This window comes from Gouania willdenowi, chromosome 24, assembly GCF_900634775.1.
Source record: "Gouania willdenowi chromosome 24, fGouWil2.1, whole genome shotgun sequence".
Classification (NCBI taxonomy): domain Eukaryota; kingdom Metazoa; phylum Chordata; class Actinopteri; order Blenniiformes; family Gobiesocidae; genus Gouania; species Gouania willdenowi.
The window spans coordinates 1,264,792-1,291,158 of record NC_041066.1 but is presented as its reverse complement, the minus strand read 5'-3'; the positions used below and the strand labels follow the sequence as shown (position 1 = coordinate 1,291,158).

Sequence of the window (26,367 nt, the reverse complement as noted above, 5' to 3'; positions counted from 1 at the left end):
ATGTATTTTATTTTGTTTCAATAATTAAAGAATAGTTTTCATATGTTCTGAATGTGTGTCTGCTTATGCTTAAATGATGGTTGATGTTTGTTTAATACTTTATTTTCAGATTTGGTCTGATTTTCCTGTGCTGCAGCACAAATGCACTCACTCAGTTTATCCTACACAAGCTCCAATCTAACGTGAGATTTGATCGTAGCATACGCTCACGTCAGAATTGATAAATACCGAAGCTTCCATCAATTTGGTCGAACGCACATTGTACGCTCAGATCTGAATGCACGAATGGTTGATAAATGAGGGTTATTGTGTTTGCATGTGTGTGAGGACTCACAGTCATGGGCCTCTGTGGATTCATCAGTGGTGATGGGCTCTTGAGGGGACAGATCCAGGCCCCTCATCCAAACCACCATTTTCTGTGCAACCTCTGTGTTTTGTTTGATCACCTCTGGGTCCACATCCTGATACTCATTGTACAGCTCCCAATCATGGATTATCTCTGCACATACAAACATTTACAGCTCAAAGATGACTTTGCTCCCAGTCTGCTGGTTTACTTGATGATGATGATAAGCAGAATTCGCAAAGTACATGGATCTGGGCCACAAAGAAACAATAACCTTTTTTTCAAAAACCAAAATGTATTTTATTTTCATGTGTAAATAGATATCCACTTCTGCTCTCACATGCATCACTCCAACACTTAGTGTGTGAATGAGGCACAGTGTTGCACGATGAAACTCCAGAATCATAACGTGTTAAATTATTTTTAATCATTAATCATGATCATAATTTCTGCTTCTAGTTCAAGTTAAGATGTGTAATTCTGTATAATTCTCTATAATTCATTTTTATATTTCAAAAGTGTGTGTCAAACATTTTGGTAATTGGATTAAAAAGATTGGCCACCCCTTCTTTAGGGTAAAACATAATTACTCCTATTTGTGTCCTATGACCACATTTCCAAAGCAGTGGAAAGCATTTTCAGAAGTATTGAAGCCATTCTAGCACCAAAGGGTATCATCTTAAACCCTAAGGATTACAAATGGGACGTTGACCAGTGGTTCTGTTTCACTGCAAACATCTCTGTCTCCTCTGGATTAAAGCAGGACGCTATGTGGGATTATTTCCTCAAACCTCCAGCGCGTCACACTCGGTCACGCTTTAGAGCAGATACCGTATTGGTGACAGATGATGATGATGTGCTGATCATTTCTGAATGCAGGAATAGAAGATGTTTATAAAATCTGGCTTTCCACACAAACAAACATTAATCTTTTGTTAATATGAGGGGAAAAAGAGATTTGAACTGTGGTTCGGACAGAAGAATGCAGCCGATCCTTACACTGCAATAATCTGATCAAATCAACCTGTTACATTGTTTATCAACAAAGGCATTTCAAATTAAAAGTGTGCTTTATCATTTTCATGGATTTCAATGACATTTACAAGCGCTGGGAAAATTCCATGTTCCGTGATTTCTAGACAGCCCTCAAAAAAATGACATCATGGCCCAGTCCACCTCCTTTGCTTCAGACCGCCTTCATTCACACACTACGCACTTTTGGTCAATTTCCACGCGGTGGGCGTGTCAGGAGCCTGGACCGGAGAATACACGCAGAAGAGAGGCGCATAACTGCAGGCGCGTAAAAAAGCACTTGAGTCCAGATGAGAGAATAGACCCCATAAGGCCCAATTAGGATTTCAATTACTAAAGTTAGAATTCAGTTAATCACAATTACTAAGCCTCTTTTCTGTTAGTATTTCCCTGGATTTTCTTTTTTTTTATATTGATAAAATGATCCTGAAAAGCATTGACAGGTAGTGGAAAAAATTGTCAAAATATTTTATTTTTATTTTTTTTATTTATTTATTTATTTTTTTTATTTTTATTTTCTTTTATAAATATTTTATTATTTTTTAACTATGTATGTGTAAGCCAGAAAACTGTAACATGATTCCACAGGTTTACATTCAATTCAATTGAAAGTTTTTATAGAGTTTCCATGCCAATTACAATTACAAAATCAATTATCTGAACTCAATTACAATTCAATTATGATTACAACAGCAACAGATTTTTGCAATTAAGAATACAATTAGGTCATAATTGTTACTAATGATCAATTACCCAATTACAATTATATTTGACCTTAACCCTGCACAGTGTCTATAAATTGTACTAAATCTGTCTAACAAGGCTTGGATCAGACGCATGGATTGCTATGGGCTCAGAGAGGCCCTGGAATGAGCACAGCTGGTGGATACCTTCAATGCGTGTATTGAGGTCAGTGAGGTTCATGTTGAGCTGCTTGGCAAAAGTAAAGCTCTCCAATGTGTTATTGTCCAAGTTGTTTCCCAGAGAACTGACCAGCTCCTCCTGTAACACCACAGAAACTACTCATTAGTGTCAGACATTCAAGGGTTTCACAAGGATTGGGGTAATATGTTATTCAGACATTTATGGTGAAAACTAGATGTGCAGTGATGGTGCTGACCGATTGTTCCAGCTGGTTGATGTCCAAGACCACTGAGTTTGTTGCCTCCTCCAGATCATCTGTCTGCTCATTCATCACAGAGGACTTGTTTCTCCAGCCTTGAAACTGAGTCTGAAAGTCAAAAGTTGAACTCCTCATCAAAGCACATTCCAGTCAGCCAAAAAATGGTGCAAAGCTTGATGTAGTGTAAAAAAAAAGATGTGACCCAAAACTGTTCACATGAGGCTCTATTCTCCCCTGCGCAGAAGTCAGAAAAGCGCGCTTACATCTCAGTTACGCACTCTGGGTGGCGCGGCCCTGAAATGTGGGCGTTCCCATTCAAACTGGCCTTACGCGTATTCTCTGGGTGGCTTAAGTTATTTTTCTCTTACACGCTCCTAAAACAGAACTAAGTAACGCGGTGCTGTATTTTGCCTGCTCTTTTAGTTTGTTTTTATTATTGTGCCAGTGCAGGTATGAATTTTTTTTTTTTTTTTTTTTTTTTTTTTTTGTTAGATACATACTGGGTTTTTTTTTAGTCTCTCACCATCTGTGCACGTGTACCTGTAGTTAGGGATGGGTACCGAATTCGGTACTTTTTTAGGTACTGTACCAACCGAACTCCTTCTGTACTACATGGTACTGATTCACGTAAAATCAAACGGTACCATGTTTCGGTACTGAAACACATCCTTGTGACTGTGAGCGAGTGGAAGAGTAGGCAACATCCCATGCAATACCTGAACAAAAAATTGCATGTACCTGACGGCAGTAACTAAAGTTCTGCTTTTTAAAAAGCGCTGCAGCCCGAGCACCTCCCAAACACCCGCTCCACGCAGAAACACGATAGGTATAAATGTGAGCTTCACTTTGGAGCAACGAGCAGTACCGACTACAAGAGAGTTGGAGAACAAGCTGCTAAGGTCTTCAGATCTACGTCTGAACTAGCGGAGTGCAAATATAGTTTTCGGTTCTAACACGTGCACTCACACAGGCCCCCGTGTCCAACAACTCGCTGAAACGGGCAGAAATTTCCGGTAATAAAGAGAAATATAAGGGATTACGTCGCTCCACTCCTTAGTTAGACTCTGTCTTCACCTCGCAACTGCATGGGCATCTTCAGATTATCAGGATTAGAACCAACTAATCTCTAGCCCTAGCAATAGCACCAAACAAAATCCAAGCTCTTTTGGCCAAACTATAAATAAGTTCATTTTTGCCGTTCGCACACATTTGACCTATGTGGGCAAATGCAACTTAAATACTGGCAATATATAAAGCTGCTTTATAATTTGTGCATTATAGGTAGGTAGTTGTGGTTTAAGGTTTTCATGATTAAGAAGTTTGTGAAACAAATGTTGCTACAATACAAACAGATAGATCTCAGTTTGATGGATTTGTTCAGGCTGTTTGTTATTGTTATATTATTATTATTATTATTATTATTTATTTTGTGTTTCATCATTTACCATTTATTACCACACACAATTACCAAAAATTGGTACCGTTCAGTACCGATTCACAGGTACCGAGTATCGCTTTAATGTGAATGTTACCCATCCCTACCTGCAGTCGATGAGCGGTGTAATTGTAGTACTTGAGCCTATCATTAGCAGCAGCACCAGTGGAGATGTTCAACACTCCAACTTTCAGCTGATCCAGTGTTTTATTGGACAGCTGCAAGTCCTCAATCAAATGCCAAATGCACGTATCACAATCTAGAAGCAAACATGAAAAAAGAGAATAATAAGAAAACGATCAGGAGTAATGTGATGTAATACTGAATGTTGTGTTGTCTCAGTGCCTGCTCAACTCACTGGTGTCACACAGGTTGAAAGTAGCAGCCTCAGCCAGACATTCTCCTGTGTGTGGGTCACAATGTCCACTCTCACAGTCACATTCTGTAAGAGAAGCAGACGTACTCAATCACTGAATGTAGCAAACACTTTTTCACAGTTGGATTTCCTCTGGATATGTTATTCTATGCATGAGGCATCAGTTGACTCCCACACATCTATGTGGCTGTCCCATGGCTTCTCTTGTGTGATTGTTTCAGCAGCTGTGTCCACAGACCTAAGTTTTAAAGTGATGTCATCCGACTCTGGCCACAGGGTCAGAGCTTTCAGCAGATGTTTCTCTCAGCGGCAGTAGTGGGTGTGAGAATGAGAACACTCATTACAACATCATCAAGGAATCTGTGTTTAAGGTTTTTGCTAAGGGTATTTCATTTGAGGAACATTTGGCATATATCATGAGAGCAGACGACTCACTCTGACAGCCAGAGGGGCTGTAGTCCCAGTATCCTGGGAGACAGCGCTCACAGTAACGACCTCCGGCGCCTGGGCGGCAGGGACAGCTGTGAGTGAGAGGGTGGCAGGTGGAGCGCAGGGAAGCGAGCCCACATTCACACCTACGGCAGCCTTGACAGCTGGAGAAACCAGAGTAGCCCTCCTGGATTACATGAATGACAAAGCCAGACACATTTTAGCTAGCTGTCTATTTCAATTTTCTAAATTTTATTGTTTTAGTGTTAGTCCATCACATTTCCATCATTAATAGCTCCCATATTTCATATTTATGCAGTTTGTTTTAAAGTGCTAAATTTTCCCCCCCGAAAAACCTTTATGAGTGGAGTTTACATGTTCCATCAAAGGTGCATGGATTTCATTAGGTCTTGAATTCCCCAGATATTATAAATTCCAAATATTTCAAACTCAGCGATTAGACTCAGGGATGCAATCAAAACCATTCTCCTAGCAGGCGTTGGCAGAATTTTATGCTCAGAGATCCAAAACTCATAATATATATTGGTAGACAAAATAGATTTATTTTGAAATAAGCAATGCTCAGACATCTGCAGCTGTGAGTTGGGAGGCTTTGAAAGCTACCCCAGAGATAAAATAACAAGATCTGAACACAAATCTTACTCATTTGAAATGAAACAAATTGAGAGAAGCATAGAAGAGACTTTTTCTTTCAAATTTTTTCCCAACAATTGGCACAAAAAAATCAACTTAAAGAGCCCATGTAAACAGAAACGCCCACAAAGGTGAGCATTTCAGCGTCCTTTGCACAGTGCTATGTATGTATTTTCTACAGTCTATGTATGTGCCGGCTAACGCCCCGCCCCCACTCTTTGTCTCGTGTTTATAAAGCAGCATGAGCTCGGCTACAGAGTGGGTGGGAGGAGGGTGGACCGTCCTCTGGCCATACGTCACCATGTGGGGAGGAGGAAGTCAGTGTCCTGTCTATAGACACGCCCACTCATGAATATGCATAAGTAGGTCGCAAATCAGCCTGTTTGTGTAGAGTTGCTCAGAAAGTGACTTTTCAGAGGCTAAAACTCTAGAAAACAGGCGAGTTTGGAAAAATAAACCTCAAATACTATGTTTTTAGGGTTCTTAGAACAAATGGAGATGGGTGAAAAAAAGCATGATATGGGACCTTTAAAGCAAAACACACCAAACACTTAATAAGATAAAAGTCTGACTATGAACAAAGGTAAAGAGCTGGTAAGCTTCTAGCTTGGAACACCAATGCAAGCAGAGAGGGATATAAATTAAATCCAACCAGAAGGAGCAACTTCAGACATTTCTGATTTCTAATGCAATTTTCTCTAGCCTCTGACGCCATGTCCAGTTTGAAGGGAGGAAAACTTGTGCATCACATGGTATCATAATCAAAATATACAAAATATATGTACAGCAGTAAAATGGTAAAAATGGTAAATGGACTTGATTTATATAGCGCTTTATCACCACACTGAAGCAGTCCCAAAGCGCTTTACATATCAGCTCATTCACCCAATCACTCTCACATTCACACACCAGTGGGACAGGACTGCCATGCAAGGCGCTAGTCAACCACTGGGAGCAACTTAGGGTTCAGTGTTTTGCCCAAGGACACTTCGTCACATAGTCAGGTACTGGGATTGAACCCCCGACCTCTCAATCAGAAGACGACCCTCTACCACCTGTCCCACGGTCGCCAACAATATTGTGAAAAGGTGGAAAAAATCCAGAACAATGTGGCTCTTATAGACCAATTTCCTTTCTTAATAATGATCACAAAAAGGTATGCTAAGTAATGCATAAATTCTACCTAAAATTAGGTAGATTATTTTGAACAAAATTGATTTGTACAGGGAGGACAGGGGTTTAATAATATAAAGAGGGTGCTCAATATTTTATTTTGAGTGGCATTATTCATTTGATGGACTTGAGACATTTTAGCATAGGGGGTAGTTTCTTAGATGTGTATGACTCCTATGTTCAGAAACACAAGCAGAAATGTATCTTCACTCATAAAGAAGGAACATAACTTCCCCCATCACCTCTAGTGCTCATCCTGACCATTGAGCCTAGCCATTGAAATTCACAAACAAACATATTAAGAATTCAAATTCAAACTAGAGATAACAATCACAGAATCATGCTGGATGTGGGTGATACAATGCCCTTTAGAGCATCCAAGTCAACATGCAGAAGAAAGTTAACAATACAGAAAAAGATGAATTCAATTACCATATAATTCAGATGTAAATATCTCAGTCAAAATACACAAATTCAATAAAACTTCACATTATTTACAGGGGCTCAAAGTTTTTGAAGCCTTATATAACATGATGGCAGTCATTTTTAATCACACATTTTTACAAAAACTTTGACTTTTTCCAAAATCCTTCAATTTTTTCTACAAATTTCCCACCAATTTAAAAACAAAACAAAACATATGATGTCACTTATTGCTTGCTTTTTCCTGCATCTGTTGCCCACTTGAGATAAAAATGGTCTGTATTTGGCCACTGAACTAAAACTCTCTATATCTCTAATCGGAACCATTGATATTGTAAAGATGACAATCTTACAAATGTTTTTGTAACTGCTGTCATTGCTCCAGCTTCACCTCAGCTGCTTCTTCTTTTATTTTATTTTTTACAGGTACGTGGTCACTATCTGGATAAAACGTTCCAAGCTTTCTCAATGTCAGTATACCATTGGAGGTGTCCAATACCCTTCCTGCTCTGATTAATTAGGCAGAATTGATTAAACCCAAAGAGTGTGTGCTTGAGGCTGGTGGTTTCCTCATGCAGGTATGTATTACCTACATTCTCACAGCCAAAAAACATGCATTTTATACTAATTGCTAAATTGGCATGCTATGAATGAATCATGTGTGCTTGCATGTGTGTTGATTGACTTCTTAGTCGATATTTGTCTTACCTCACACTGGTCACAGAATCGTCCCGTGACTCCAGGCTTGCAGTGACACACCCCTGTCCTATCATCACATGACGAGGTGCCGCATTTGTTGCACTCACACTCTGCAGACAGACATAGGATGCATGACGAGAACGTTGGAGGTCATATTATCAGGAAGGGTTATTTTTGGCTTCCTAGGGCCTTGGAAGATATACTGCTGATCCTTGAACACTGACCTTGGTACATTTTTTCACAGAGCAGCTTCCATGTCGAATGTATTAGTAGAAAGGGTTTAAGAGCCAATTTACTGCATTAAGCATTATTGTATTAGTCTAATTAAGTGCTTCTCAAAGTGTGAGGTGCGCCCCCCTAGTGGGGAATGAAGACATGACAGGGGGAGGACACGACATACAGAAGAAAATTTCATGCCAATCTTCTGAAATGCCTTTCTTCATTGACAATAAAAGTCATTAACACTAAACAAAACATTTATACACAAAGAAAGTAATAATTATTAGCCTAAAAATGTAGCAGAAATTAAAAGAGCATTAAATTATTAGACTGCATTAGATATGGACCGGGACCAAAATGTAACATGGAAGTTCCAAGTTACATTTATTTTTACATATTAGTTCCACAGTTCTACTAAAGTGCAAAAATAATGATTTATGTTTTAAATTTAGCTTTTTTGTTTTCTTAAGACTTTTGGCACAAATTACAAACAATGTTTGGTTATTTCCTGTATTTTTGAATACTGCACCTTCACATTTTTTTTTTTCTGCAGGTAATTAGTTTTATTTAGATTTTTGATTCATTGCCTGTTCCTTGGTAGTTCAATAAATTTGAAAATGTTTTAATTGTCAAGATTATTTGGGGGGCAATGGGCGTAGGTGGGACCTTTATTCAAAGTGGGGAATACCCAAAAAAGTTTGAGAACCACTGGTCTAATCTATGATTCTGTGAGTACATTAGCATACGGTACATTAGCATATGTGAGTCACTGGACTTCTGTTATAATACACAGGGCTATTTATTGGTTAAATAACTAATCAAAGTTTTCCTCTCACCTCTGCAGTTTTTGGCACTGATGGCGTCGCCATAGAAACCTGGAGCACATTTTTCACACTTGGCCCCGGCTGTGTTTGCCCAGCAGTGCTGACAGTGGCCCGTCATGTTGTGGCACTCATTGAAGATCAGGTTTGGGTCAGAATTGCCATTACAGTCACACTTCTTACAAGAGCTACCTATTGCCATTGGGTTGCCATAGTAACCAGGAGCACACCTAGACAGGGAGAAAAAAATCAGATCGCAGTGAGATTTAAAAACAAAACAAAACAAAACAAGAATAAACATTTTTTTTAAATTGAATGTTCATTGATTTACCACTCAAATCCAACCATTTTGATTTATTCTGTATTTTCGCCATGTTTTTAAACACATTTTTCATGTGCCCTGACTTTGCATCATATAAACTATGTATATAATATATTTGTTAAATGTAGTCTCCTTGATCAATCAATCCCGATAGTAAAAGGGTGAGGAAGAAAGTGATCTTGCCTCAACTAAAGAGGACACTAAAAAGACTCTTTTACCACTGTTGTACTCCCGCTGCAGTGCAAGCAAGGTAGCAACAAGGGGTTATCAAATTGCAGCTATTTAATGTACTCTTCCCCCACTTTAAAAGACTTGGGAACCTTTTTCTGAACCGGCTGCGTTTCTGGTCGTTGAGCGATTTACTGGGGCTTCTTCTTCTTCATCATTGTCTTTTTTTGTCTCTGTGTTTACATTATATACTGTATACCAGTACTTTTTAATTCCATGGAGGGTCCATGTTCCTCTCAACCATTCCCATCTTACATCCAAGCATCTGTTGGATAATTGTTGCTGGATAGCTTGTTAGCCTCAGTACTGGCACCTTTCAGGATGGTACAGCACTTCACATCTGCCAGAGCAGTGGTTCTCAAACGTTTTTGGCTGAAGTTCCCCCTTTCTCTTATTTCTGAATCCAAGTACCCCCTTTGTTTGACTACAACGTTTTGTTTAGAAAACGATTTAAAAACAACTATAGAGCATAATGATGGAATGAATGAATGATAACAGAATCTCATTTTGTAAATAAGTTTTTCTTGAATTACTTTTTGATCACGTTTGAGCTCAAATATATACAGTACATATACTGTATATATTCCGCATTTTAGTTGACCTGCATTTTTATTTCACAAAGTAAAAGTATAGCAATACAGTTGTATTGTGTGTTGTTTTAAATTAAAACTAATAATAATTATAGTTTTAAAAATTCAAAAATCTATTTACATTTTTCTGAAATTTCAGGCAGCCACAGAATGGGGTCCTGACCCCAAAGTTGAAAAACACTGATTAGGGGCTCCTGAATAGCTTTTACTGCACCAGGCCCCCAGCTCATTAGCATCAGCCCATCACCTGGACTCTGCCCTTCCTGCTCCCCCCACTTCCCCTCCTACCTCACCCTCTGTCCCCCCACCTGCCCTGAAGATCAATGAAAGAGATGTGTGCCAGCTATTCAAGAGACAAAATATCAAAAAGGCTCCATGTCCAGACGGAGTATTTCCCTCCTGCCTGAAAGCCTGTGCTGAGCAGCTGGCCCCCATCTTCACACGGATCTTCAATACATCACTGGAGCTGTGTGAAGTACCTTCCTGCTGCAAAAGCTCCAGCATCATCCCAGTCCCAAAGAAACCTGCCATCACAGGACTCTATGACTATCGACTCTTTGCTCTGACGTCGTTAGTCCTTTGAGAGGCTGGTACAGAGCCACCTGAAGGACATTACAAGACCCCTGCTGGACCCCCTGCAGTTTGCCTATCGGGCAAACAGGTCGGTTGAGGATGCAGTAAACATAGGACTGAACTACATCCTGCATCACCTCGACTCCCCAGGGACTTACGCTAGGATCCTGTTTGTGGATTTCAGCCCTGCGTTCAACACTATCATCCCGGACATCCTTCACCAGAAACTCACCCAGCTCACAGTGCCGGCCTCCACCTGTCAGTGGATCACCAACTTCCTGACTGACAGGAAGCAGCAAGTAAGGCTGGGAGGCATCACATCCAGCACCCGGTCACTCAGCACTGGCGCCCCCCAGGGGTGTGTTCTCTCCCTACTGCTATTCTCCCTCTACACCAATGACTGCACCTCAGGGGACCCCTCTGTGAAACTCCTGAAGTTTGCAGATGACACCACCATCATCGGTCTCATCAGGGATGGGGACGAGTCTGCCTTCAGACGGGAGGTGGAACAGCTGGCTCTCTGGTGCAGTCAGAACCATCTGGAACTGAACCCGTTCAAGACTGTGGAGATGACAGTGGACTTCAGGAGAAATCCCCCCCCCCCACTCCCCCCCCTTACCATTCTGAATAGAAAAGTGGCTTCCGTAGATTCCTTCAGGTTCCTGGGATCCACAATCTCACAGGACCTGAAGTGGACCTCCCACATAGACACAACCGGGAAAAAGGCACAGCAGAGGATGTACTTCCTGCATCAGCTGAGGAAGTTCAACCTGCCCCAAGAGCTGCTGATCATGTTCTACACCTCCATCATTCAGTCTGTTCTGTGCACCTCCATCATTGTCTGGTTTGGTTCTACAACCAAACTAGACAGACACAGACTACAAAGGATAGTCAGGACTGCAGAAAAGATCATTGGTGTTGATCTGCCCTCCATCCAAGACTTATACCTGTCCAGGGTCAGGAAACGGGCAGGTACCATCACTGCAGACCCCTCACACCCTGCACACAATCTGTTTAAACTCCTCCCCTCAGGCAGATGCAACAGATCACTGTACGCCAAAACTACCCGCCATAAAAACAGTTTCTTCCCCCAGGCTGTCACTCTGATCAACACTAAACAGTCAAAGAGTGTCAGACCTGTTTCTGTGAAATAACCCTGGAACTAAACATAACAACCCTGGATCAATCTGACACTGAGAATATTCATGTACATAATATTTTAATTTAAATGTTCACCTGCACTACTCATCAATGCACTACTGCACTATTATTATTGTATTTTATTTTATTTCATTCTTCTTCTTCTTCTTCTTCTTCTTCTTCTTCTTATTATTATTATTATTATTATTATTATTGTTATTAATATCTTGTTATTTTATTTAGTTTGCACATATTAGTCTAACTACTGTTTATATTTATGTTTATACTTTTACTTTTTTTTAAATTTATTTTTCTTTTTTTCTAGTTGATTGTTATTATTTAATGTTTTTCACTATCAGAGAGAGCACAGTTCACCAAGACAAATTCCTCGTGTGTATTCATACATTACTTGGTCAATAAAGTTGATTCTGATTCTGAATAGATTGACTTCTATAGTTTTTATCATTTCTGGTTATCTTATGCTTGGGGTGGGACTAAGACTGACAATTTATTTATTATTTTTCCACTTTCTCTCTCTCTCTCTCTCTTTCTCTCAAGTACCCCCCATATAATGCCATCACGTGCCCTTAGGGGTACACATACCCCCATTTCAGAAACACTGTGCTAGAAGATCATCTGTTGGTACTTGGCAGCTCAGCAATGACAGTCACACTTCTTAATTCACTTCATTTGTGGGTTTCAAGAGTTTCCAAATGTCACACTGTATGCATATATCCCCTCACTCTCTCAGATTGCTGGTATAATGGTTTTTCATCAGTTTCATGTTTTTCACCCTCATCTATTTATGCTTAGTTCCAGTAGTCCATCTAGTTCCTCAACCCCTGACACCTTGGAGGACCAAAAACATCCAAGTTGGTGTGTCTCTTTATCGCTATCTTGCCTATCTTATGTCTGTGCTATAGCTAGTATTCACTTGAAGTCACAACACACACGTGTTTTGTTCAATTTGCCCGATTGTAGTGGAGCAGCCGTAAGTTCCTGAAGATGGCGCCGCTGGCCCCAGATGTACATCAGTGAATACTATTTATTGCAATTACCAACACCATTGCTACATATGCTCACGTATACATATATGCTCCTATGCTGTATTTATGTATGATATATACATAAATACATTCATGTAATGACATGAAAAAAATCGATTCACGTAAATTACCCAATGAAAAATATGTATTTCTTACAAGATATATAAAAAAGAAAGATAAAAAAAACAACTAAAATTCAACTGTATACCCATAGTTGTACTTATTAGGTTTCATGATTTCAAAAGACATAGCAGGTGTACAGTTGTCCAGCAAGACAGCATACATTCAATTTCCATGTGCTACTATGTACTAATGGCCCTTTTTTAATTTTTTTTAATCAAATTCAAGGTGAGGATCCTTACACATGAGTGAACACTGGGTTTTAACTCATAACTCAGTGATCTTCCTCTTCCACTGACCTTTCACAGAAATGTCCAGCATAGCCCTCTTGGCATTTGCAGCGTAGAATGGAAGATCTTCTGTCACAGCGAACTGCAAAACTGGCCACAAACACACACACACACACACACAATAAAATATTTGAGAGATTGCACACTGCCTGCCAACTCTCTACTTGTGGTTTGCAAACTGGAATGGACTGGCCTACTTGTTGGAGGCAGTGGAAAGTGGGCATGCGCATGGTTGGCAGGTGTGGCGTCCATTCGGACTGCGAGTCAGCATATAGCCGTCTTCACACATCTCACAGAAGTCACCTGTGCTGTGATTCCTGCAGTTCTAGAGGGAATGGCATATTTAAACACAAAGCTGGTTGACTTGGATGCCTTTAATTGTGTAAAATGATTGTGGTGGACCTACTATACAGATGCCAGTGATGTCATTACAGTACTCAGCGTGACCCTTGCAATTACATGGTAGGCAGACGTCTTGTTCACTTAGAAAAAATCCTTTGGTGCAAACCTGCAGAGGCACAACATAAGGTTATTTAGAAAACACGATGTGACAGACACAGATCCTTCAAATCACTGGAACTTAGGCATGCATTAAGTGAAATGGAAATATTATCGGGGAAAACATTTGTCAATTTGTCCTTTACTGTAACCTCCAGTACAATATTTGATCATGAAGATTTGTTAGATTTGTATTTTTAAAGAGCATCTAATCATTGCAGTCACACAAAGAACGTCACTCTACTTTAGATTAGTACTGACATATTTACCATATTGTGTGTATGTATAGGGAAATAACTTCCAATTTGGGCTATTGGCCAATTTTATGTTGTTGTTTAGTTGGTTGTTTTCTGTAGTTTGTGTGGAACATTTTAATTTTGGTTCCAAAAAAGGATGTGTTAGTGCTTTAGTCAGTCTTGTTTTGGAAATTCAATTAGGTTTTTTCCCCTGTCTCTGTGTGGGCCAGATTTCTTTCTTGTTCACAACACTCCTTTTCTTGCCAGTGTGTAAGTTCAGAGGTTAGGTAGAGCTTGCTCCACCTTCTTGTCTTCATACAGGTGTGCCCAGTTCTCTGATTGCCATACTCACTAGTTAAAAGAAGTGTTTAATCACAAAATGGTATGCTTTTGGTCTTTGGTTTGTACTTTGCTGGTTCTCTTTTTTGGTTCATTAAATGGACTTTTGCTATGACGAACTACCCCTGTCTTCCTGCCTTGTCCTTCCCAATGGGACACATTTAAATTAGCACACTGCAAAAGACACACTTTAATGTGAATGGATCCTTGGCCTGGTGTTTGAAAAGTAATCAGCTCGGATTGGATAAAATCTTGAAAACGAGTTTTTCTAAAGAAAAAATGAATTACGTAATCGGATTAGATACCGTAATCAAATCCCTGTTTTGATCGGGATCAAACTTTTTGTTTCAGAATTTTTTAGTAAGATAGAAATCACTTTGATCCAAAAAAATCTGGATTTCAGGCCCAAAATGTAATGAAACTTTAAAAGTGTATCAAATAATCCTATATTTGGATCATGTAGTATAGCCTATAAGATATTATTCTTAAGGTTTTCATTAGATTTTTATTCATCTGTCAGACGACAGTGATTCGGTAGAGTTATAACAGTATAGGCCTACAGCAAAGTAGAAAGAGTTTAGCCTCGTAAAATAATCCCCCAAACATCTCAATATTGACCAGACATAATATATTTAATTGTGTCACTAATTAATGTATATTCATCACAATCCAAAATATTGTTGTTGATTATTTTTTAGTGATGCATACAATCACACAACAGGATGATGAAATCCAAAACTAGAGTCTAATTATTGCGTCTCTTGTTGCACGTCCTGTTTACTGGTTCTGGCAGAATGCAGTAGGTTGGTCAGGGTCTCCAAAGGCTTGAAGCACCGTTCATCAAACTAAGATGAGCTCTGGTTATCCAGATCCTAAAATGTCTTTATCCGGATCCGAATGATCCAATCCGATATTGTTTTAAATAACTGGCTCAAACGTAAAATGGATTACACATGATCATGGAAAGCAAAAAAGGTTCCAGATCATTTTTATCTGGATTACACCTTTTGAAAAACCGGGTGACTATGTAATCATAATGTCAGGATTTAGAAACTGAAAGGTGACTTTACGCTGACTCGAGCTATGGTGACTCGACTACGACACTGGCTCATTTGACTGCTCCCCAGGGATGGGTTAAAATGCAGAGGACAAATTTCAATATATGTGTAACAACATATACATGACAATAAAGGCAAAAAAGCCCAATTTAATTTAATGGCAACACAAAGATTAAAGAGAACATTTCATTTGATTCTTTGACTTGGTGAGTCGTGCATTCACATATTGTAACATTTTTGCAGATTAACGTTATGGTACATAACAATAGGCACAAAAGAGCTCAAAAAATATATATGAATCATTATGTACTGTATACTCTTCATTAAGTATACAGTACATAATGATTGTGGCTCAGTGGGTCACCCAATAATCAAAGGGTTGGGGGTTCGAATGCCGTTCTGCCCAAGTCATTGTCGTTGTGTCCTTGAGCAAGGCACTTTACCCATAATGCCTCATATGGAAGTGTTGTGTGAATGAGTGTGGTGCAGTATGGCAACCTAACTTCTGTCAGTCAGCCCCAGGGCAGCTGTGGTTACAATAGTAGCTTACCACCACTGTGTGTGGAGTGAAATAATAATGCACATCAATGTAAAGTGTTTTGAGTGTCTATGAAAAGCTCTACATAAAATCCAGTGCATTATTATTATTCATCTCCATGTTGCACATTTTGTACCACTTCCTACATTTTCTACTGCCAAAACAAAGTGAGTTAATGAGACATCTGTGAGCTATTAGGTGGCCTATTTGAGACTTTTATACATGTTTGTTAATGCAGAAGGTGGTAGTGCAGAGTTTTTAACCACATTCCTAACCTTTACTAACTCTCCAACACTATAGTCTCAGTTTTGTTGTTGATTGTTGCTATGGCTGTTATCCTTGTGAGGTCTTTTTGGGGGGAGGATGGGGGCTACATTTTTGACTTGAAAAGCAGCAGCGGTCTGTGAGGTGTACAATAGCACGCTGTCTACAGCTGTGTGTAAGGCATCCATAGGCGGTCATTAAAAGACAGAACATTCCTCACACATACAGAATGGCATGGACAATTGGAATTTCTCCTTTCCTTTGATTTATTCCCTGATCAAGCAGTAGACAAAGACCTAGTTATGTTTCAGGGTAATGTGTGGAATCCTGTGGACAGTGGCTCTGTTTCTTCCTGCCTCCTTCTTCCTGTGAGCTTCAGTGACCCACAGAGCACTGAATGCAGAGCCATCTGTTACAGTCAGACACGCACACAATAAATCAGACTTTCCTGTAAACATATTCATGTAAACATGTTCTTAAAATTGTAACATAACTCCAGATTGTTATGACATTTTGAATACCAGACTGGATTTGTTTAGAGGAAACCAGCTGAGAATCCCTCTATCCACCAGCTCTGTGAAACTGCAAGCTTTTAGCTGTGTGTGACTGTCTGTAATGAGTCAGGATTTAAGTGCACATGGAGGAGATGGTTTGGAGGCATGTGTTTGTTTGAACATATGACAATTTCGATATATATAAAATTCAAAGGTTAAAAAAATAAAATCAGTTCAAAAAGTTTTAAAGGACTGCAGCAGCCGATGACATTTGACCCTCTTGCTTCCCATAGCGGCTCAGAGCTTTGTTTACAACATGGTGGACACAGTGGGTGCTCCGTAGACTCATAAGTCTGTTGTTTGTAGTGATGTAGTGATCTCCTGGCCACAGGAGCACGCATGCATTCAGCAAAGGGTACTTTGTTTTGTCACATTTAATGCCATGATCTACGGTGTTGGACTTTTAAATGCTTTTACCTGTTGTCTAACTTAGTAGTTTACAACTGACAAAGTGTGTCCCTCCATGTTAAAGCGTATCCCCAAAATTAAAGCACGTGTCGAATATTGTATGATACATTATGTAGAACATCATAAATAATAACATTGCTTAATTTGAGCAACTTTACTCTCTCCTTTTTTAAGTTGCAGGGGGGGGAGGGTACAAGGGTACCTGTAGTAGAAATGTATACAACAAAAAAAATATTACATACAGTGTCAATTTGTCTTTATTCTTTATTTGTGAGGCCACACACTTTTGCAATCAAATTGTTTTGAATCGACAAAGTTTTGCAACACATTTGTTACTCTTCCCTTAGAATTTTTGTCATTTTTTATATTGTATCATGAGTATTTTGTATTGTGAGCTCTATATCATATTTCATATTGTATCGTGAGTTAACTATTTTGTTACACCTATAATGACAAGGACAGCTAATTAGGATGTGTGATTTTTAATTTTTTATCTATTATGAAAAAAATTAAGGTTTGGCTTTGAAGTTATGAATATTTCATTTTAAAGCATTTCTGTTAAAGATAACTGTACCATTGTATTGTTTTTAATAGTGACTTGGATGCTTTTAAAAAAAATACAATCAATGATTAGACAACCCACCTAATCCATGAAAATGTATATTTTTTAAAAGCCAAATTTGAAAAGGGTAAGACCTCCATGACGCTGTGGAAAACTGATGTTTGTGATGTTTTTTGTGTGCTGAGAATGTAAATCCCAATGCGATACTTATGGAATAACGTATTTTACAAATTCAACACCAACACTTCTCAATGCATGTATTCTTATGCCATGTTATCCTCTGTAGGGTTACATGCAGGAGCCGATCTTCGCTAATGTTAAGCACAAACTTGGGTAAAACCTGGAAATTAGTCTAATCCAGGTCAACATTTAAGAAACATCAAACATAATTACACACAAACACAGCCAATTTGATAATCCCAATTAACTTAATACATTTGATCAGAGCAGTGTTTCTCAAACATTTTTTGGCTCAAGTTTCCCCTTTTTCTAACTTATGAATCTAAGTAGCCCCTTTAGTCCTACTACAACATTCTGCTCAGAATTCTGTGAAAAAATAACTTTAGATCATAATGATAGAATGAATGAGTGATAACACACATTTTAAAGAATCTAATTTTGTAAATAAGTGGAATGAATCAGTATTAAGTATTTAAATGTATTTTATTTTATAATTTATGTTCATTTCCTGCATGATGTGGAACAAAGACTGACTTCAGATCATGTTCTAATCAAAATCATTTCTATCATCATTTTGGTGTCATTTTGTGTGTTTTTTGGTGTCATTTTGTGTGGTTGGTATTATTTAAATTATTATCTGTGTGTTTTTGATGTGATTTATTTCTTATGTTGTTTTGTATGTTTTTCTGTTATTCTTGTGTATGTTGTAGCAATATTGTGTATTTTTCTCTCATTTATTGTCGTTTTGTGTGTTGCTGATAACAGTATTTTTCTCTATTAGTCTCTTTTTGGTGTCATTTTGTGTATGTTGTTGTTTGTCTGTTTTTTTTATTTTTTATTAGCCATTATATTTTTTCTCTTATTTTGTGTGTTTTTGTGTTCGTATTGTGAGTTGCTGGTATTTTTTTTAATATGATAATAAAACCCTATATTTGTAATGCTTTCATTTGTTAATTTTCCCCTCTCTTTCTCTCTCTCTCAAGTGCCCCCTGTAGTACCATTGTGTGCCCCTACCCCATTTGAGAAACACTGGATTAGAAGGAGGAAATTCTGGATTATTATTATTTTGAAGGCCACCTTCCTCGAGAGGTAGTCTGACATACTTTCTCCCGCTGTGCACAGCTGCTGGTGATCATAACTCTACCTGCACTCAGTGCCAGATTGTCTGCATTTCTCATGACCAGCAGCAATCCTTCATTGTTTCTTGTGTTCTGACTGATTCTGCTGTGTATGACCCTCACTCTGTTTCCTGGTTTCTGCCCATCGGATAATCGTCGCCTGGTTGAACTGCTCACCGGTGTCTTAAGGTCTCAGGCTACATTCACAATGTGGGCAAATGCAACCCAAATCTGATCTTTTTGCCCATATGCGACCTGTGTCCGATCTCGTCTGAACAACACAATTCCAATTTTTTTAAATCAGCCCTAGGTCACTTTCATATGTGGTCCTAAATCAGATACCTATACAGTATTTAGGCCGGGCTACTGGACTCAAAACGCCACTCACTTTGTTGTTGTTGTTCTTCTTCTTCTTCTTCATGTTGTGTACACTAATTAAAAAAAATTGCTACTCCTCTGATATTCAAGAACAAATCGGGAAATTTGCTAGGTATATTCTATGGATGTGTATGCATAGATAATCGGAGCTCGATTTTTGATTTGGGGCCCCAAAAGAAAACAAAAACAAAAGTAGATTCTCATTTGTTTGCGAGTTAAATATTATGACGGTTGGTCGTATCGAATCATTGGCACATACCAATATATAATTGAGGCCCATTACCCAGTATGTGTCACGGTGGCACCAGGGGGCCCCATTTTTCAAATGAATACTCCTCCGGTAATGCTCGTTGAATCGAGGTGTAATTTTACATGGATATTCTAAGAGCGGATATGAAAAGCCTCTCAGAGACCTTTTTTTACTTGGTGGAACCGAGTCATTTGACTAAATACTCGAGAATGTGGTACGTGCTATTCAGCGCGGAGACGTTCCGCAGGCCCAGTCGTAGTTCATCCAAACTTGTTTATTATGCAATGTGACTGCAGTCTGGATGGCCGAGGCACTTTCTATACAAACTTCTGATTCTAATAATTAATGAATAGTTGATAATAATGAATTGTTCTTTTTGTCATTCGGAAATTCAAAATGATCTCCTAATCATTGAAACCGCTGACATCCCTATCCCACCACTGTTGACTCCGACTTTGCATCCAAAAAGTCCGTTGTAAAAATGTAGCAACCATCACAGCAAACGGCTAGAGCAATAAACCTGGCTCTCTTCTTTTTCACTTAAAGTTATGAAGTGCTGACTTCTGTTGGAAAGACATTTTCTCAGTGCGACACATAGTCCTACACTGGACGCCTCCATATTTACTTCTGTAAACACCATACGGGCCTGTGGGGTCATGGGTCTCCTTTGGACCACTTCTGCGCATGCGTCTCTTCAGGGTCACATTTTATTCATACTCCAAACTGACTGAAGATACATTTAATATGTAATATGGATGATCACGCACAAAAAAAATCAGATTTTTTGTAAAAATAGGAATTGTGCATTAAGACCTGCAGTTTGGACGAAGTGTCAGTCACCCGGATCCTTTAACTTTACTGTTGCTCTTGTTGACTGTTTACTTGTGTGCTGCAAAGTTAAACGCTTGAATCGTTCCTTTTTTTTTCTGAGTCCAGCGTTCTGTCCTCATAGAGTCCGAGGTAACCAAATCCCTATGGTGAGAGCATTAAATACTCCATAATAGTGACATAGTAACCACTACACCAGATTGCTACTGGATTGTTTAAACCTCAATGAGAATAATCAAAAAATTGTGAGTCTGACAATATATTCATCAACATTTAAAAAGAAAAAGGTGATCTGACCCTGAAGCCCTGTGAACAACTCAACTATAACTAGTTCAGGATAACATTTGAGTCGGCATTCAAATACATTGTGTTCAGATGAAGCACGTGTGACTGCCACAGAGATCAAAAGGTGCTCAAACTGACCTGATTTAAGATGAAAAGAGTGATGGAGCTTTAAACACCTTGCATGACTTATTTAAAGTGCACAGTAAGGAAAGTTACTGCTGCTTCATATATTCCTAAGACATCCTAAACCAGGAGAAGGCAGAATTACCACAGCATTGGAACATGGGTTAATGTATTTTATTTTATTAAAAAACCAGCCTTGCCTTAATGCTGATCCATTACCATGTAAAGAAGAAGGTATTCACATCAGATAATGACATGTTCAAATTCAAGATGAGTAAAACATTTTTGACCTCTGTGGAATCTTCTGGACCAGTGGCCACAGCAGTGTAGAACAAAGCAATGATCTATGAGAAGCCTCACACATCCACTCTTTGTTTCACAGTGCTATACTCGGGAATGCAAAGCTGCTTTCAAGCACAACGTTCTGATTTCTGTTTTGGCTAAAACCAACTGTGTTGTTTTAACTTTAGAAGTTGAGTTAATAAGGCCATGATACAGCCCTAGGACAGGTCATGAGAAACTCACAAACTTAGAGTAAGTAAGTACACCCCCAGGTTTTTGCTGACTTCCCACTAGGGGGTGAATTAACAAAATCCTCAATTATAGGCACTGCTAGAGTAGTTGACACGCGCATTCACAGCAGCCCACCCCCACAGCGCGATACAGTGCATAGATGAGCTGGGATTATTATGAACACACACACAATCCTGACGTAATGCTCATCCATGCACAGACACTATAGCGTGTACGAAGCCCTGGAACACCAACTCTCACACACATGCAGAGACAGATGGGGATACGCACACAATGGCCCTCATTAAATAGCAACTTTTACAGATTAAAACAGTAACACATCAAAATGTTTTACCACCAGCAGGATTTGAACACTAAACGATATATTTATGCTAAGTAATGCATGACTAAGAGACAACCATAAATTGTTAAGGTTTTTATTTACTAAGATCTGTTTCTGGCCATGGTTTGGTCTCAGTTAGATTTTCATCTTGTGCTAGTTTTCAGTCATTGATAACACCTGAAGCCTTTTTAAATTATAAATACTTATTTCAACTGAATATACTCAATTTTCTAAAAACACAATATGTCTTATGCCAAGTTGTTTTGTTGTTATTGTTGGATAGGCCAAATGTAATGTGTTTTTTGGAGAAAAACATTGTCACCTTTCATTAAAGGACACCTGAAGTAAATTTCAATGAAACGTCTATCAAAAGATTATATATAATACGGCGGGTTCAATCAAATAAGATTTGGGAAAGTTCAGCAGTATGTTACCTCCTTTATAGGTGATAGTGACGCACCTTCTTTATTCAAATCTGGTGCCATGCTTGACTCTGGCAATTTTTTTTTTTCAGAGTCCCTAAAATATAATCTCTTTCTCCTCTGCTGGAATTTTCAGTCCTTTCGCTTTTGCCATCTCTCAGCGTAGAGCATAGCTGCAGGACCAAAATGTAAACAATGCAGCTGACCGAAGACTGCGGGCAGCACAAAAGCTCTACAATTAAGAAAAATGCATGCTCCACATCTGTAGTATTTCAAGTAATAAAAATGTCAAAGAAGGCTCAACTGAAAGAGTATTCTATGTAACCTTTACCAATGAGAATTAGAGGTGAAGTAAAAGCTGCAAATGCAATAAAAAGCACTTTAGGGTGAATTCACACTGGAATGCCAGGCCAGGCCACAGCAGGATTGCCCCCACTTGCCTAGCTTGAATGCGCACTTGCACTTTGCTCAGGCCGTGTTGGGTCATAGCCTGGCCAACCTCTTCCATTCAGGCCAAGCAGGCCATGCCCCCTGTGGTGTCCCACATGCCCAGACCTGACTTGGCCCGACTTGAGTGCAGTGCACACTTTAATGCACACTTGTGGAGGTCGACATTTTTGAGAAAGTATGACTTCATGATTACTCAAAGTAATGCCCCATTCACATACCTCCAACTGATTTGATCAGTTAAAAGCATCTGATAGTTTCCATGGCAAGATGTCTCATTTAATGGCTAATAACTCCTTCCTGGTACGTGCAATGTCCAAGTCCATACATCTTAATAATCCTGGCCTCCTTAGGAACTGGATGACACAAAAATGTCTGACTGAAAAGCTATTTGAAGTGGAAATACATGAAGTAGTTCTGATTTGACTAAATGAAATGTCAATGCTGATTCGCTGAAATCTCCAAAATGGTGATGCCCAGGTATAAAGGGATATTATGTCTATTTGAGGCTAAAAGTTTCCATGCAAGCAGACCTGCTAATACTATATCATGTTTTTCTGCAGTCTGTGCCTTCTCCCCGCCCTTCTCTCTCCTTTCTGTTTCAGGTGTCTTGACGCTGGAGCTGGCAGTTCCTGATCTTTGGTTCACGGCTCAACTAGTCTGGGACACTATGATGTTCTATCTCTCTATCCTGTTCTGTTCTCCTCTTTCTGTTCATTAACCCCAACCAGTCGAAACAGATGGCTGCCACCTCTGAGCCTGGTTCTGCTGGAGATTTTTCTGTTAAAAGGAAGTTGTCTGTCCCCACTGTAGCTGATGCATGTTCATGTAAATTTGTCGGGTTTTTTCTTAAGAATTTTATGTTTTGATAGCGCTTCAAGGTGACTATTGTCACATAAATTGACTATTGACATAAATGACCCTAAAGACATTTCTGACACTTTGACAATTCTGACAATTGTAACAAGTTGTGGTTGTGAATCATTTTTTTTAATGAATGGAATTATTTACCAGAATATCCTTTGCTGTCTAATTTGACCTTTTTGGAAATATTAGAAACAGCTTTTTAGTATGAAAAATATCGAAAGTGAAACACCAAAAGGAAAACATCCTTAGCCTAAGCAACCTCAGAGTTTGTGCAGTACAAGGAGAACCAAAGAAAAATCCACAATCTTAGTACCACAGCTTGAAAAAGGCCCTATTGGTTTGACGGCTAATGTGTAAACAAAGGTGTACTGTAATCTTTAAGAGATGGACACCAACAGAACACTGTCACATTGCATGAATATCTAACAGTGTAAATGGATGTTCACAATTTATTGGGTTTTTACAAATGAAACCAAAGACAGATTGCAAAAACAAACAAAAAATATCAGCATGTGAATAATGCAGTGATGCTGTGCAGTTTGCTAAAAACTAAAGGATTTCGACTTAAAGGTATTTAACCAGTGAACCAGCATTCTCAGCTCAAAGCCAAAAATATTAAAAAGGAAGTAACATTGAAACAAATTAAGATGAACTTCATATTATTTCAAAACCATTAGTTTTGATGCAGACACACAAGGTTCACATGTACTTGTGTAGCTTATGTTTTACTCTGCAAAGGAAATTACTCATATCCTTCTGCCAATTGTCTCACTGTCTCTCTCTCTCTCTCTCTCTTTCTCTCTCTCTCTTGCTTAACATTTGGCAGCTGCTTTAGATTAGAGGACTGTCAGGGAGGAGCACCAGCAGCATGACAGGAGTGAAAAAGTAACTCAAAACCATGGGTTGTCTTCATTGACACAAACACAGGCACATCAAAAAATTACAAAAAAACCCTGAAACAGCCAGGCTCATGCCTACATTTCACACTCCAAATACCTTTAAAACCTTGAACCACCTTAAAACAGTCCTGATGCACTGCTTTCATACATTTGACACAGAAAGCTAAAGACAAGCCATTTCTGTGAACTGAATTACAAGAAGTGATGAAAACCAAATGTCTTACTTTCAGAACTAACTGTTGCTGTTCCCCAAGCCTGGCAGCTGAAGCTGGGTAGACAATCACTGAGAAGATGCACAGAAGGCAAAGGTAGGGAAGAGCTAAAGCAGCCATGTTTGGATATGCCCAGTGGTCCACCATTCTGTGTCCTCTTGGCCGTGGGGATCTGTCTAGGCAGCTCCTTTTGTGCAGCTGCACTCGTCGGCTTCAGTTTTCCAATGTTCCGGACGTCCAGATGGAGCACTATGTCCAAAAACAGCCCGTGATTTCAAACAAACTTGTATGGGAACTTCCTCCCTCTCTCTCTCTCGCTCACTCTCTGTCTCTCACTCTCTCTCGTTCTTTCCCTGCTGTGGTTCCTCTCCCCTGACAGACTTGCCTCTCCCTTGAGCTTGCTGTCTAAATCACATACAGATGGGAAGCCTGGGAAAGAAAGAATGAGGTAAAAAGAATAACAGGCTGAGAGGCAAATGAGCAACAGAGGGCTTCTGTCCCTGGAGAAGGCTTCAGTGAGACAGTGGACTCACCCACAGAACTCCCCCCACCCAACCAAAGCCAACAGATTGAGTGTTAGTTCCTCGTCTCCATTTGCAAGCACCCCCTTTCACCTTGGGCTCCACAGTCTGCGCCCCCACCCTTGTCGTCCAGGGTGGGAAGAGGGTGGCAGGCTTCAGAACTCACTGAGCTCTCTGCTGGCAGAAGGAAAACAGCTGCTGCCGTATCCCTTTTCCAACTCCACCTCAAAGCCCCAGTCATGATCCAGGGCTTGGTTTTCTAAGGTCGCACCATCAATGGCAACAAAAGGACCTCTGCATGACACTGTCAGATGGTACACTTTATAAACCAAGGTTCCTTAGTTTATGTACTGTAACTCACTACTCTATGGGGCAGATTTACAAAGGCCCTAAATACTTTAATGGCATGATTTTCTTGTGTACAGCACCTTATTTACTGAGATTGCTGCGCAAATCAGTTTGTGTGTTCAACATGGAGAATGCAGGAGAGCTATGTTGGAGAAATGAAATGGCTTCAAAGTGTAAAGCCATTGAATTGGAGGTAACCGTGCAATGGGGCAGCAGGTGCATGTTCTCTCTGCTCTCAGCCAATTACTGTACAAGTGCTTTATTTAAAGGCGGGCATATACTGTGTGATTTTTGGCCCATTTTGAGCTGATTTTTCACTTGCATCTATTTTTGAGATTGGGCCTAATCTCGGCTAAATCGTATATCGTGCATTGTGTAGTATACATGGGGTCACGATAAGCGATTAACACCTCACGATCAGCTCCAGATCAGCAATCGTATGATCGCAAGAAAATCAAACCTGTTTGAAATCCTGGTCCCTCCTCATGAAGGTATTGCACTGTTGACCGGCTTACCTCAAACTGTCACACTGCACATTGGCGAACACCGTAGGATCGCTGCAAAATTGACGGACCATACTGCCCACGTCTGTCCAGCCAGTTCTTAGTCCATCAAATCGCAGCCTTCTTTTTTTAAAGCTCTTTTTGCTCAGATGAGTTATTCTTCTCCTTCTTTCAAAGTTTAAGTTCCATTATGCCCGCCTTTAGTGAATACATTAAATGTGTTCATTTATGTAGGCTACAAAATAAAGAAAAGTGCTGTGACTTGAATGAACTTATAGACCTATATTTGCTATTTTCTCTCCCTGCACAAATCCACTACTAGTTATCAGGGAGTGGGACTCATTTTCAGCCCTGGAGTTTCATGCCTCAGACTGGCCCACTTGAGATCAAGACATTTTATGAAAGTCATGTTGTAACCTTTCATGTTGAGTCTACAATGCTGTTCTGTAAACCCTTGTATTTCAGTGTATTGTTGTAAAATATTTTCACTTCAGTGCAGGTTGCTTCAAAATGTAGAATTATTTCAACATGAGTGCACATCTCCAACATATGGAAGAGTCTTAGGACCACTGGAAAAGAAAAAAAGCAAAAAACAGAACTGGTAAAAAAAACAAAAAAAAAAAACAATAATAAT

General features: G+C 39.4%; 1 protein-coding gene across 1 annotated transcript in view; it reads right to left on the bottom strand.

Moving 5' to 3' along the window:
- The window catches only part of lama4 (laminin, alpha 4), a 50,941-nt gene extending 25,951 nt beyond the window's left edge, over positions 1-24,990 (bottom strand). Inside the window, exons 1-13 of the mRNA XM_028439595.1 lie at positions 24,895-24,990; positions 24,374-24,790; positions 13,446-13,547; positions 13,237-13,364; positions 13,049-13,129; positions 8,746-8,960; positions 7,700-7,800; positions 4,748-4,928; positions 4,295-4,378; positions 4,044-4,195; positions 2,499-2,609; positions 2,269-2,380; positions 335-499 (exon numbers count right to left, since the gene is read on the bottom strand). Coding sequence (XP_028295396.1) covers positions 335-499; positions 2,269-2,380; positions 2,499-2,609; positions 4,044-4,195; positions 4,295-4,378; positions 4,748-4,928; positions 7,700-7,800; positions 8,746-8,960; positions 13,049-13,129; positions 13,237-13,364; positions 13,446-13,547; positions 24,374-24,508 — 1,567 coding nt within the window. The 5' untranslated portion in view covers positions 24,509-24,790; positions 24,895-24,990. The remainder of the gene's footprint in view (positions 1-334; positions 500-2,268; positions 2,381-2,498; positions 2,610-4,043; positions 4,196-4,294; positions 4,379-4,747; positions 4,929-7,699; positions 7,801-8,745; positions 8,961-13,048; positions 13,130-13,236; positions 13,365-13,445; positions 13,548-24,373; positions 24,791-24,894) is intronic.
- Positions 24,991-26,367: the final 1,377 nt, after the last annotated feature.